We start from the raw sequence: 15,616 nt of genomic DNA, 5'->3' as shown, positions 1-15,616 counted from the left end.
CCTACAGTCCCTTTACCTGCACTTACCAGACACCCCTTGGCTGTGATCATAACCTGCACTTGCCACCTTGCTGGCTGCACTACCTTTTGTTGTTGTATCCCGTGCTCAGCACTTTCCATTTATTCCCTCTCCCTTGCACTTTCCCCCTTACCTCTCCCCTGCACTTGCGCATTCTCAATGTCACTGCACCTAGTAAGATCGTTGTTTTGTCCTCCCTTGTTCCCCTCCCTTGCCTCGTCGTACTCTGAAACACTTGTGTATGAGCGCGATACAAATAAAATATCAATATCGATAACCTAGGGGAAGGAAAACAAGTCCCTTGGAAGGGAGAGATTGTAAGGAGAAGAAAGGACAATTTCTTGATATGAAATCCTTACCATATATCTGAGAGTTATGGAAAGCCTGAGAGCGTAGGCAAACTATATAAGACTGTCAACAAACTAAGAAAGTTAGGGGAAGGGAACCCCCTTGCAATGATGCTGAAACATTTGGTTGTTTATTTCTTTGACACTTTTTTTGAACTTTGAGTCTAACTTGTGAACTACAGCTGCAAGTGGCAGCTAGAGAATGTTAAGCCCTTTTGCACTTTGATAGGTTTAGCATGTGAGGGTCAGCGTAGGGTATTGGACATAGGATGGAAGACTTTTACATTGGACATCTTCACAGAGACCGTAGTTGGTTTTGTTGAGGCTGGGAAACCCCTCCTAGAATTAGGGAAATATATGTTTATAGCAATCAACACTATGCCTCTGTTACTTACTCACTGTACCTCACACCTTAAAGACATAGCATTATCAGAAAACACTTGTAATTGTTTCAAACTATGTAAGCCTCCATGTACACCTCCTCCTCATCCTTCTTTTATTATAAATGTGATGTATTGACACACATTTCCCTACCACTTAAACAATAAAAAGTTAGTCACACAATTTCAGATTGTCTACTTTAATCCATACTTGTAGCAATTAAAGGTGGCTACTGGTTGATGGCTTGTCATAGAACTACTTACCTGATGGGAGTTGATAATATGTATGATGTGGTCAGGAAGCTGACCCTGTGAGGGTGTATAAGGGGCCCTTCTCAACCTGGGGCAGGAGGCCTACCAAGCTGTTTGCCAGATCCAGTCCTAACACAGATACAGCATGGGAGAGCCCCAGTCTCTGTTGTCTCCGAATGTGCCTGGTTAAATGTCCAGAGTACCACTTGCCATCACCCCATGCCTACCGCTATATGTGCTGGCCAGTGTTTGTCTTGGAATAACGGCACTCCAGACATGTATCCCACTCCAAGAACAAACTAAAAAAATTGGCTTTTTGCATGGCTGGCTGCTATTACAAGATGCTGGTCGACCAGCATTCTCTAATGGGGTGGGGTTTAAGGGGATGTTTGTGGTTCCACAGCATTGCAACCCACCCCAGAGGGAAAAGAAAGGAAACAATTGGCCTTGGGAACCAGCTGATTAAAAGAACGAATGGGAGTGGGGGGGACAATAAAGGGACACAAGGTGTACTGGTCAGGGTTGGTTGTTGAGGTGAGGGGAAAGGTGGACCGAGACACCAGGTGGATGGACTGCGTAGCTGAGCATTGAGGAGGATTAAAGTGAGCGTGTGCAAGGTGAGGTATTTGTTATTGAGAGAAACTGGTACTTGGGCGAGGGAATGGATTGACTATGTATTAAGTGTAAGAACAGGAGGGGGGAGTACGTGTAAAGGGTGAATGAAAGGACAGATGACTGTGGCTGGAGGGGTGTAGAATAGTGCAGAGAGGCGTGGAGATATGGAGAATAGTAATAGATGGATGAACATCGGAGAGACAGAGGAGTAGAGATCGAGAGGAAAGGCGAGCCAGAGGAAGAGAAGGCAAGGTAGAAGGGGAAATACAGGAAGAACATCAAGAAGGAACACAGGAGCATAAAAAGACCAAGGACCAATTGAGACCTGGGTGACTGGAAGGCACCAATTATTGATAACATTCTTGAAAACCGCTGTCCCAGACAATAGTTTGGTGGAAAATGTTTGCAATGTATATAAAAGCCCGGGTGATGGGGTAGAGGAGGTAATTGCACGTGATGGCTTGAGAAGATACTGGTCATTTTATAAGATCAAACATGAAAGGTACATTGTATTTCACGCACAGTGAAGTAATTGGGGCCATTAAGACATCCAAGCGCAGTAGAGTGCCTGGGATTCCTGCAGATTACTATCAAGACTGCATGGAAGTTTGTGGACCAATATTAACTATATTGTTTAATGCAATATTAGAGTCTACCACAATACCCGAGGACTGGAAGCGAGCAATCATTGTCCCTATATTTAAAAAAGGTGTAGAGAAAGTCCACAAGCCTACCGGCCGATGTCACTTTTAAACACTATTTTTAAATTATTTGGGAGATGTCTCTGGAATAAAATGGAGGATGGGTTTCCTAGCAAGCTATCCTTTCCCCAATTCAGTTGGTGTTCTGACTGCTATTAGGAACTATGGGGCAAGGGCTAAATGTATATGTGATAATTGCTCATTGTTTGTACATAAAATAAGAGCCTGTATACGTGGCCTTCATGGACCTAAGCACCGCCTTCAATCAAGTTAATCGAGATAAATTATGGTGGGTGCTTAGGTCCTTTGATTGTCCAGTAGGTATTTTAGATATACTTATGACCTTACATACCAACCATGAGGGCTGTGTTTGATTAGGAAGCGGAGGACATTGCTCACCCTGTTTCCAGATTCAATCGGGGGTCAGAATGGGGTGTGTACTAGCCCCCACTGTGTTCTTTGTATATTTGCCTGCAAAAAGAACTAATAAATTGTAATACAGATGTCCCCAAGATAGGAGAGATGTCTATTCCGGCGTGAGTTTACTCTGTTACATTCCTCATTGCCCGTACTCCGAGAGCCTTGCAGCTCCAAATGAATAAATATACTATCTTCATGGGGGATTTGGACTTAAAAGTGAACTAAAAAAAAGAAATCGGCAGTCATGGTTTGCTGCCAAACAAGAAGTAAGGTACAATTTCCCACCATCTGGTTTGATGCTAATCCTATCGTGAGGGTCAAATATTTTGATTACCTCGGGATTCATTTTGCAGAATTTTGTTACGGCGGAGGCTCACACTGCAAAACAGCTATCATTAATGACAAGTCTATTGGGGAAATCTCCCGCTTTATGAAACCGCTCAGTATTATTAAATCCATCTATACAGCCGAACTCTGGGGGCTGAAAAATATGGAGTGGCAGTATGGGGCTTCTCTGCTCAAGTTATTGTGCGAAGAGAAGAAAACTTGTTCCTGAAGAATCTTTTGGTTCTTACTACTTCAGTTCCAAATTTCACTACCTATAATGAAATGGGCCCAAGTTTCGACCAGTATGAGCTGGCCCTGGAACCTCCTTTTTTTTTTTTTATTATAGACTAGATTCTGGGCGAACCCAAATGCAATACTTACATTTTGATAAACCTGCTGAGGCAACGGAGTGCAGAAAATATAAAATGGTTCTCTAGTATAAAAGTAATGTCGAAAAATATCAACGCAAATATATTTGACACCCCAACTGTACTTAATGCTTCAGTAAGTCGAGAACTTAAAAAAAAAGAAAAAGGTTAATGTTGTGGGAACGGATGCTAGAGAATTTCTAGAAATTCCAAAACAAGCTAATATATGATTTATGATTCTAGCTAGTGATAAAATCAAGGATTACCTGACCTGGACCAATAACAAATCACAAAGCTCCCTCATAACAAGAGCTTGGTTTGCCTATTAGGTGAAACTCTCAGTAAAAGATCAGGTTGAAGTATTGGGGCGAGATGCCCGAGGTGTTGGGTTGAAGCAGAGGATATGGAACATTTTTTTTTTTTCTTTTTCTTTGTGCGGGTTATGTTTCATGAAGGAAAACTTTACTGGTTCCGCTATTTAATGAAAACCGATTTACACAATATCGCCCGGGATTGTATTTTTTATTGTAATTTGAATCTCTGTTAATGGCTTGGTCAATGTCCTTGAATATACGTGGAGCCTGAAGAATACAGAAAAAGGAAAATTGAAGGCTAAGAAATATGCAAACAATGTTTTGTTTTAAAATCTCCTAGTGTCCCTTGAATGCACAAGCACTTCATGCTAGTTAATATCCAATTCTTAATTTTTTGTATTTTAAATATTGTATTGATCTAAGAAGGTGTATTTTAAACAAATTCTGAATTGTCAGTGGTTAGTGCTTGGTTATCATGTTTTTAATCTATGAATTGTATATTTCTATTCAAATGTTATGTGATATAATTGTTACCTTTTATGGATGTTCTTTATCTGAAATAAAGGATTTTTGATTGATTGCTAACATTCCTATTGTGGGGATCTGGTTCGGATCCACCTACATTGATCCTGGAAGAAAAGAGGGAGGGGGTAATGCTAGTTGCCTTTAGATACTCACCCTTAGAAAGCCAGACTTTTAGATGGATGTGATTACCAATCTCTAGTGAACATATTGACAGTTACAGAGGCCTGGGCTTTGTAGGTCAACACGTGCAAGAGAGTGACAGAGGGAAAGCCTTTAGTCATATACTATTCACAAGTCCAAATAAGAACCCTTTACTGGCTTTGTGAGTTAGTGTCCTTGAGGCCTTCTGTGACGCATGTTAGTCATCTACCTGTACAGATAGGCACCAAGTGGAAGCTTAATTAGCAACGGACAGACGAAGTATGAAGTACTCCTGAAATCTGAACAGTGCTCTTTTAGGTTCATGGCTGTTCTAGAAACAGGGTATGATGCACACTTTTTTCCATTGGCCATTGTTAGTTCAGAATACAGTTTTGTCGATGCTGTGGAACCCTCTTTGTTGGTTCTCTTAACTTTCTCTTTCTTTTTGCTGGCTTCTCTGGGTTCTTGACTTTCCTTTGCAGTCATATGGACTTCTACTGAAATCCACCTGCCACTGCACACCTTTTTCTGATGTGCTACTGTACTGCACCATGTGTCTATCGGGGAAGGGGCCTAGTAATATGGCAACGACTTCACCGCTGGTGTAGCCAAAACTAAATTACAGCTATTGTCCCCCTACTCTCCAGGAAACTTTTAGGGTACTAAAATCACGCTGGGATAAAAATGAGATGCTTAAACATCCCTGACCTAAAGGCCATGTCGGCTACCACACCACAGCACAGCATAAAGATTTGAAGTTGCATGGGGACTTTAGTATAAGTGCCTGCATTGACAAACAAAAGTCAACGATCCATGAAAAATAGCAGTGGAAAATGCAAAAAGTCAAGAGCATAGAAATAGAGTTCTATCCTAACAGATACACCAGTGTAACAGTAACCACTTGTGGTTATGTTTTCTATTCAACTATAGGGTTTCAGTTGGGTCCTATTCAGGCCCAGTACAGTTGGACTAAATTGTATCTGACTTTTGCTGTCCCTCATTGTTTAAATTGTTTAACCACTTAACTCCCACTCCTTCACTTATGTATATGGTTTACCTGTGAGTTACCCGTTTTTCTGTTTACTAGAGGTTGTGAGGAATACTGATTGTTTGTACATTGGCTTTTGTGAGTCATGATTAGAACTAGGCAGTGTGTGTTGCCTAAGTCTAGGGATGCCTTTTCTCGCCACTGCTTAACATCATACCCTCTGGTTGCTCCCAGGTATAGGTCTAGAAGTATCTGCAGGAGTGGGAAGCATCTGACCTAAGGCACTTCCCTGTTTACTTAGTTTCTACTTTGTCCTAAATGTATAGATCTTATTTGAACTTCTAGTCACTTTTATGTAACTATGTAATAGTTTATATTTTTTCAGTATACCTGTGTAGTGTAATCTTTGGGGTGATCTATTAGGGTTATGGCTATATAGCCTCCAGCCCTCCGCCCTCCCCTGAGTGAAGCAAAGACTGCTCTGCTAAGTCTACCAATAGCGATAGTTTGGAATGTGTCGTGGTCCGCCTGTCTTAACCTTGGAATATACGGTTTGACACCCCGCACCAGAATGCAGTTGACAAATCTCCCAATCAACAATCCATCGGTTTACAAGCACCACAAGAACTTGTAATTGTTTTTGTTTTCTATTTCCTTCTTAGTGCTCCTTCTTTGCTGTTACCCCTCTCGGGAGTCACACCACTATCTCCAGCAGACAAATATGCTGCTTTTAAAGGAATTACTACGACTGAAAAATCTTCTGAAAGCACATCTACCTTTGCAGGTCGGCGGAACATACGTTCATACAACTTTGCATGTCTTTTCTAGTGTTTCATTTAACAATGTTTTTCTAGTGGCTATGCACTTTGTTCATTATGCTCAACTGCTGTGGTGGAGTATTTGCATATACAGCTATACGTTTTAAGTTGCTAACAAATATTACTGTTCTTTTTGACTGTGATAAATTGCATTTTAAGAACTATTTTGTGCTTTTCTTCCATGGTTACTAGATTTTGAAGACAAATATCATGCATTCCGACAGTTGGCACCCTCAGAAAGTAAATCTCTAGGTAAGTTTTCAGTCGGAATTGAGCACGTTTTTGATTTATAGATCTATTTTTCTTTGCCGCGTAACCTGAGAAATATAATGAATAACTCACTGTTAATGATAGATTGTTAACTTTGTGATAAAGGAAATGTAACATTGCAGATCCTTTGCTGTAAAGCAGTACTTCAAGATCCGGAACTATGACTATTTAGTAATAGTTACATTGTGAATGTGCAGCATTATGCATCGACTCAATGGAAAACATCATGCAATGTTTTGCAGTGTTTTGATGTTTTTATTTTCAGTTGCAGGTCAAGGTGAATACTTAGTTTTATCATTATCCCCTCCACCCCTCCATCCCAAACCACCAGAACCCTGAATCCTGAAGCAGATATTTGCCCATTGGTCCTTGGTGGGTTTTGGGCATGGGGTGGAGACATAGGACCTCATATCTCTCCCGTTCCCAAAGAATTCTAGCATCTTGCACAGAAGATCACAAAATCATTAATCTCATATTCCAGGTTATACATCCCTGGGGATCCCTCCCTCCCTGAAACTACCACTGCTGTCCTGACCCTGTTTTCTGTGCGGCAGATTAACTCCAAAGAGGATGACTCCTTCCCTTTGACTGGTTGGAACAACCAGTCTCAAGACTGACTTTGACCTCAGCCCTCTCCTGAGGTCCTTTGAGTTTCAAAAGCTGCGAAACCCCAAAACCAGGAGACCTGCTGTCCATTCAGAGTGCATTGTTGTGGAAAGGCCGAACTCGTCCAAGTTTTTAAGCCCTCAAGGACACTTCAGAGATCCGATCCAACTCTCCCAGATCCCTCATCAGAGTGTGGGACTGTAAGAAGCGAAGAAAATTGACTGGGCGAATCGTGTCCTTTGTTGGTGCTGCAAAAAAGGCGCCAAAACCGCAGACTTACCAGAGAAGTTTCTGAAAGCCGTGCCAGAGGTCCTCCATCGAGACTGCTGCCGAGAGATCCCGTCCATTGTCCTGCCTTTCGTCATCCGACCAAGGGATCCGGCGGTCGGGTCCAGCGCTGCCACTTCGAGGAGAATCCAGCCACTATCATTTCTCCTAACCTAAGGTATTGTGGGGAGACGGGTATTGCTTACCTTGATTTGTGAAATCGCTCCAGAGCATTGGAGTGCACATGTGTCCAGGGTACCACCCGCCCCCCCCCCCATCTCCTACCGCTGACTCAAGTGGCTGCTTGTGTCCCTTTTAGTGAGTCCTTTAACAGGGTCTCCAACGTTGATTGAGTCCTCTTGCATCTTAGAGACTGTGAAGTTTCCACAGGACCTTTTGTATTCTGCTGCTTATCAAGACTTTGAGCCCTCTCTGAACTGCCTTTCGCTACGGTTGCGTTTTGGATCTTAACTTTGAACCCTCTCCAAACTGCCTTTCGCTACGGTTGCGTTTTGGACCTTAAGACTTGCTGTGTGAAGAAACTCCATCTAGAACCTTAAGAACTGCTAGTGTTGTACCAACCAACAATTTTCCTTCCCCGTCACAAGCTTATATGTGTATGCAGAGTAAATGTCTGCTAAGATTTGCGAATGTGTGTTATTACCGATAATATGATAGAACTGTCATATCTGTCAAAAACTATAACCAATGTAACCGCAAGCAACTACAGACAAAGCAGTGGCCTTTGAAAAGTATCCTTAAAGGAATAGTTTGCTCAAAAATGTTACTGGGTCGATTGTCTGGCATGTATTTTTAAGCATACTGTAATCTATCCTAAACATTTTTCCCATGCATCTTACCTTAGTTTTCCTCACTTTTTCACATGCGAAAACAAGGGGTTGGGCGCGTCAATCTTGTGCTAATCTTATCCGTTGATGAATCACCTGCAGTTCAAATGCCCTTGCGGCAATAATACAGATTGCCTGCCCCTCAAACTGACATCACTAGTCCAAACAATGTGCTCCACCTATTTTCATGACTTTCGTGGCAAGTGTAGCCAAACGTACCCCATCATCACCCACACCATAACGTTACTTAACACAGAACCAGGAAGATAAACGCTCACATCCTCTCACATCGCATAACTTTTCTTTCTTGTCCCATCTAGGAGAGCAAACATTTAAGAAAACATCAATAGTCTGCAATGTAACAAGTGCTTTTATTTTTCAAAGAAAGCTCCCAAGAGAATATTAAGTCCATGAAATGAAGTATGTGTTTTTGCCATACAAGGTATAGCTAACGAACATCGCATGCTTTGAATGTTGTTTATAACGTCCTTATGATATGCCGGTTGCGATCAGCGATCGATCAATCCCTGTACTCCAACTCTTACATGTCCATATGTTACACCAGCAAAACTTTCTAATGACGCACATGGTGTTCTGTTCGTGAGTAGATATGGATTGTTTGCATTTTCAAGCATAACGCTTTCGCATCAGCATGTATTCACAACAGAAATAATGACCGGTTGCTCCTTATTGCTGGTACTGCCAAAGAGCAGATTGGTCTCCATCGGTCGTTCCATATAACAGTGATGATGATTATCCGCCAATGTTGGTTGAAGAATCCATCCGACTATAGCTGAAAACTATGGCATACGCAGAACGGTACAATATAGCTGTCTAGAAAACAGAATAAACGAATATATTTTAGTAGCCGTTCTGTAATAGAATATAACCAGTTACCATATAATTCAGAACCGCATTAAACCTAATCATAAGCACAAACCACACAGAATGAACACACACATGACAACATGGGGGGAGTATTTGAGACCCCAAGGTGCATGAAAGTTTAGCGCTGTGAAGTAGGTATAGATCCCAATGGGATGGAGAACCAGATGCACCTGCTTCACATAGCGGACCCTACTGGAAAATAAGGACAGCTATAGCAACGCTTTATGTTGAACCACAGATGGATGGCATTGTAATGGAACTGGTAAGATAAATGATCGAAAAGAGAACCAAGTGCCCACAGAAAAGGTTCAGCCCCTGCCCCTCTCCGGTGCACGAGGATGCAACAGTGACAGCACACCAGGATATTCCATAGGACAAAGCGGTTTAGATATCATTAGCCTGCATTGCAGGTTGTGGTTGCGGGTCTTCAAGGAATAATCATCACAATATGGACTTAACAAAGAGATGGACTTAACAACCCATAACGCAGCACTGCATATATTGGTGTGCAAGGCCAGTAATCAATACGTCCCAAATAAATTATACCTCTATACACAAATAACAATCATTACTAGACAGATAAACTGTGAGTTATGCACTTGGTTGTGTGCAGTATAAATGTCATTCAACATAACCTACTGTCAATTCTTTTGGTCATTGTTAGCAGAAACCTGTGCAGTTCCCTCTGGGACCACTGCAAAAGATTTAAGACTACAGGTGTTTGGCAGTAAACCCACTTGGTAGCAGTCTGTACTACACAGATTCACTTGGTAGCTGTGGCTGAGCAGACAGACTTCCCTCAAGAAGAAGTAGGCAGCATACAGAGTATTCACAATAGGTCAAGAGAACACAATAGAACAAGTAAACACTGACCAGGGCTTGGTGTAAAAGAGATATAATTATTAATTTAAAACCACATCTAGAAAAACACACAGGCAGTAATAGTAAGTAATTCAAAAACACGGTCACTAAAAGATATACACTCCCTTAAAAGAATATTAGAGAAGTCTTAAGCCCCACTTATTTTCAGACAGCGGTGAGCGCTTAACGTAGCTGGCACTCTAATAGTTTGTTTTAAAAAGGGAGAGAAAACCAGAATAAGTTGAAACAGATCCCAACACTTTTTCACGAACACAACAAGAGAGGAAGGCAAAGTAACACTGTGAATTCAGAGTCAGTAGGCCGGATCCCCTTTAAGAGGATCAAATGAAATGTGTCCAAGGTCACACGGTTGCAGTGCACAAAAGTCTTGTAACGGTTCAAAAAGGAGTTGGACCAAAGAAAGGGACCAGTTAGAGGGTCAAACGGCCAGCCCAGTCCAGAAGGTTAAGGAGTTATTATTACCCTGTAGCAATCTTTAGAAAGGGAGGCCTGGCGGACACGGTGCCTTAAAGTGGTGAGAACACTCCAGCGGGGGCAGTTGTTCCTGGCAGCAGATGCAAGTCGGTGCTTCGTCCGGGGGAAGAGAGGATCTCGTCAGGGAGGAAGACAGGAGTCTGTTGCACTGCCAGGGAAGAAACCAGCCGCAGAGTTTCTTGGGTACAAGGAGCGGTCCGTTGATTCGCGGTTCAGTGGTGAGTGGCTATCCGGCCGCCGGGGTGCTTGGCACGGGCAGTTCGACCACAAACCGGTCTGGGGTGCGAAGAAAGAAGGTAAAACTGGTTGTGCCCACCAGTCGGTGGAAGAAGCCTCTCCAGCCGGGAGATCTTCTCTGTCGTCGGGAAGTGGTGAGTCGGTTCCGCAGGGCTCCACCGGTGGTGTCGTTGTGGTAGGTCGGCTCAGCTTCTCCCTCGTCGGATTCTCAGGTCCTGTGGCGACTTCTGAAGTTCCAGTCCCCAAAGCCCTGCTTTTATGCAGCACACCCCCATTCACTCAGCCTAGCTGTCAATCAAACATGCTAAGTGGTGATCCGGCCAGCTCACCACTTGGGCCAATCACACAAGAGTGCGACTTGAGTTACCAAGGTAACTCAGTCCAGGGTGCCTAAACCCCCTCCCACGCCCCCTGTGGTACCCAGACAGAGTGGCACCACTTTTGGAGGCTTCTGTGGAGAAGCCTGCCAAAAAGTGGAACAAAGGGCTCGACTTGGGTTGGAGTCACAGAAGAGAACCCAAACGCCATTTTAGAATCGAATCCTGGCAAAAAATACCAACCGGCGAATTAATATTAATTAAATAACCGGCGGTATGTTCGAGGCTATGAGAATTGAATAATTAAAGTTGGTAGCCTCGAACAATGGGAAAATCCCATAGGAAAATATTTGTGGTCGAATATAAAAAGTAGTTTCCACTGCCACCAGCCAAACCTAGATCAGGGGGGACGGAGACGTGCCCCCTCGACTAACAGACCCCGGGGCAATCGAATTGCCCCGACCAGTACGTCCACTATATGATGGTTTGTACTGGTTTCTGTTAATGATTTGGGACTAGTAAAGCCAATGGTGACTTTACATGCCCTGGGAGATGGTAGTCAGTCCCAGGGTATGGAGTCTATAGTGGGGTGTCACTATGACACCCCTGTGTTACTGCACGGAGGGTGCTGTGTAACACACATAATAAAAACTCATGAGACCCTATGGAGTAAAGGACCCCATAGCCCATAAAACACATTACCAGTCAAAGGAACACCATAAATCATGTCCAAGAGTGGGAGAAAAAGAGTCTCACTCTTGGCAGGAGAAAAAAACAAACTCCAGGAATCCAGCAAAGCTGCTGGGGACTCACTAGGTTAGGAAATTCAGCCTAAAGAGAGAATTCTCCCTAACGGTCATCGCTGAATTCCGTTTTTAATCGCACAAATATTATGCATAGTTGAACGTACATAATTTCAGGAAGTTCCATTCTCTCCATGTGACGTTGACTAAACCGGACAGATTGCAGAAATGGAAACTAAACTTTCGTATGTCCACTTTCAATATAGTAAATGTTATCATTTTTTGTGGTTATTGGACACAGTGTCCTTCGAACAGTTGCTGACTTTCGCTCAAGGCCGAATAACAAAAACATACTCTTTTCAGTGACTGCAGCCAGAGACGGGTAGGCTTCGATTTTGTGAAAAAATGCTACCAAAAAGAAATGGAGAAGACGCTGCCTTGGGCAAGTGGTTCAGAAAACCAGGGACCGTTCGAAACAATTATGTAAAATGTTTCGCCACAGGAACGTAAGAACAATCCAGAAAGGTATGTGTTGCTGCTACCTCTGGGGATATATCCTCTCTGTAAGAAAATTCAATCCAAACCCCATCTCTCGCTCGTCTAGGACGGTTTCATGGCACAAAGCGCAGAATGTGTTAGTCAGTGTGAATGTCTCTCTTCCTCCCTTCCCCCCCCTGCACCAGCCCCCGAGCCTCCCAGGCGCACGCCATAGTGATGTAGAAGTAGGCTTTGCATATTATCGTACTTTTCACAGTGTAATTTATGAGACATCTGACCTTCACTCCATGGAGAGATGATCCCAGCTGACACACGTGGGAATCGACAGATTGCTGAGAAACAAACCAATTGTAGCCTGGCCTCCCCTATGGACAAGATCATGTATATTGTCTTACCAATCAACTCTGCGGGTTCAACCCTATGTGATGTCATTACTGACGCTGTGGCCTCTCAAAAGGCAACAGCATTCATTCTGGAGTTGGAACGTTCTCAAGCAGCAGAGTCCTTCGCTGATATTCTTTATATTCTGTACAATTAAACCTTGTTATCCTTGCAAGCTATCTCTTGGCTTCTTTCCCTAAAGGGTTGTATTCATTCTGGCATGAGCATAACAGGGGACTGCATTCAATTACACGGCGCTTACTATAATTCAAGCATGTCTGCTCATACTCCCTTGTGCACCTGAGGCAGCCCGCTCTACCATCATGCGAGACAGGTGACACTGCATGCCCATACTAGATAAGTTACATTCATGCTCTGACTAGGCTTTGTGCCACTCAGCCGTGCTAGTGCATAGGGGATGGAAGGAAGAGCCTATGGGTGTACAAGTGCTGGAGGAGGGTGTTAAGATGGATTTCTAAACTCTTACCTGATGGGCGAAGTTTAGGAGGCCACCCTCGGTTTAGTGAAACGGGAACTTTCTGGACCAGCCAGACCAATCTAGGTAGCTTGGCAGGTGGTCAGGACTAAGCCTAAGGAGGGTTGATGGTGACCAGAAGCCCACAATGAGTACACACAGCAATGAACCACAAATGACTCTTAGACAAGTGTATACGAAAGATATCTATACATTTATTGTTGACCGGACCAATAGATACAAGTAAACCTTAGTTATGCGAAACCAGTTATCACACACAATACTCTACTATACAGCATGTATATATTACATTTCCTAATGCGACAAATGAGGAAAACACAGCCACAACCTGCAAAGAGAAGGGTTGGTTAATACACTAGGAGCTTTAGACCATTTTTCGGACTCGTTCCCTAACTTTCTAGTCCAGCCCTAAGAAGTGGGTAGGCTTGGGCTCAACAGTGCAGTAGTTCATCAAAGCGCACGATCCTGCCGGTTAAGCAAAAAGCAGGTCTTTTTGGGAAGGATGTAGAAATTCAGGAAGGGGCCTGAGGCGATAATTGGTTCCCACTATTCGAGTAGGATGTGTCCTTGGCGGCAGAACAGTTTTCCAAAGGTGAGAATAGCTTTTGAATACAGGCTAACCCAGCCAACATGGAATACCTTTATGGGCTTTTTGTGCGTAAAAGGTATCCGTTGTGCTGGTGGGAAACTGTCAAGTGATGCAAGGGCTTGATCCATGTAGCCAAATGGAGCCATGGGATAGATTGTGTCTGCGATTACATCCTTTTTACCCCTTTCCATTGCTCTTTCATCAAACCTATTGTTGACGGGACACACCTCCACTTCGTCCATATAAAAAACATATGCCTTATTGGAATGACTTATTGCGTCTGCTAAGGGGTGGCTGTTAGGACAGTTTTTCTGAAGTCCAACTAAGCGCTTAGTAAAACCGTTCAACTGAGGCAGTCCAAGACTCCACTCTTGGTATAAGGCTGTACCAACTGAGTTCAGGGTAGCATAGAGAGAGCAGCCAGGCTTATCCCAGGAGGGCGAGAGGGCTGTAGAATCAATATAATTGAAATTTTAATAAAAACGGTCCAAAGAAACATTGAAACACCATGTATTGTAAAAAATAAATGGTTTATTTAAATACAAGTAGGACCGATACATCTCGTGGCAAATAAGTACTATCACATTATATATGACCACAGTCCTAAAAACACAACACTACACTATGCTTGAAGGTACACAGAACAAAGCATATAACCTTATTTGGAATACCTAACAGGAATTCTTGGGAAGTCAAAACCAATAGTTACTTTTAGATTACTTTCAGTAATACCAGCGTAGTAGACCCGATCAGTTGTACCATGATGCTCGGCAAGAAATCGTAGTAATTTCAACTGGACAATTTACTTTTCTGATCTAGTGAAACATGGATACCAGGCACAGTATAAACCTATAACTCCAATTCAGGATAAGTTATTCTAGGGGAGTTGGACCTTGGGGTGTAATATTTAATTACAGTTGCTTTTCAGTTCACTGACTAAGGGAAGCAATAACTCTAACTTATTTTAGGATACCAGTTACACTCAAGGTAAGTAAAACCTATACAATGTTTACAGGAGCTATAAGCAACTTAACGGCAGGTGTAACCGAAGACTTTTTGTGTTGTCTAAAACAGACCAGGAAAAGCAAAACCCAGTCTTAAACTTTATGAATGACCCAAAATTATTCTAGGCAGGTAAAACTTAAGGCAGACAGACTTATTCTGGACAGGATAGCTGCAAGTCTGGGGTGCAAAACTCAGTTGGGGGACACTTATCCAATTATCCTGACATGAATAATAAAGTGAAACCAACAGCATTAGTTGGGTGGAAGAGGCACAATCAATTCTCAGGTAAGTAAAATGACATTAGAAATGTACTTTCCAGAATGGCACAACATTTCTAAGGTAATTCAACTAAGCTTTTATATACTTTGCAGAAAGGTTAGAACAGAATTTATTATAATATGAAGACAGTTTGAATCCTCCAAGTCAAGCCTTTCACATCAGTAAAAGTGTTCAACAAATTACTGCCACGAGCTATTAATAGTGAGTTTGTCCTTGAAACAAATGTTACATTTGTTTAAAATAAAAAAGGGGATACCTGGTATCTCACCAGCACTCCACATAAGGTGGGGGGTGCTGGTCTCACTTAATAAAGTGTAAAAGCGACCCAAAGATCCTTTCTACCATTGGGAACTGTAGTTCTCTCTAGCTTAACAGGAGAAAGTAAAAAAAAATGAGCACCTAGGGCAACACAGGCACAACAGGAACTTATTGCCAAAAAGTTGTCAAAGAGGATACATTTTAAGATCCTATGGAGAGCCCAAAAAAAATCACACCCATAAAAAGAGTAAAATATTCTGTGAATGTGGAAAAAGGTTCCCACTTAGAGAGGTATAAGGAAAATTAATCCAAGGTAAAAGATCTGCATTAATGCATCATAAACCCTATTCTATCAGCATAAATA

General features: G+C 42.6%; 1 protein-coding gene across 11 annotated transcripts in view; it reads left to right on the top strand.

The window, feature by feature from the left end:
* Positions 1-15,616, top strand: part of SYNRG (synergin gamma) — a 1,253,369-nt gene that overhangs the window by 705,379 nt on the left and 532,374 nt on the right. For all 11 annotated transcript variants that reach the window (XM_069614681.1, XM_069614680.1, XM_069614679.1 and 8 more), the window contains 2 exons: positions 6,059-6,180; positions 6,407-6,466. In XM_069614681.1, the coding sequence (XP_069470782.1) occupies positions 6,059-6,180; positions 6,407-6,466 (182 nt within the window). The remainder of the gene's footprint in view (positions 1-6,058; positions 6,181-6,406; positions 6,467-15,616) is intronic.

The sequence above is a fragment of the Ambystoma mexicanum genome, chromosome 9, assembly GCF_040938575.1.
Source record: "Ambystoma mexicanum isolate Mex_15411 chromosome 9, UKY_AmexF1_1, whole genome shotgun sequence".
NCBI classification, from domain to species: domain Eukaryota; kingdom Metazoa; phylum Chordata; class Amphibia; order Caudata; family Ambystomatidae; genus Ambystoma; species Ambystoma mexicanum.
The sequence above is the reverse complement of the archived record's forward strand: the minus strand, read 5'-3'. Positions and strand labels throughout refer to the sequence as shown.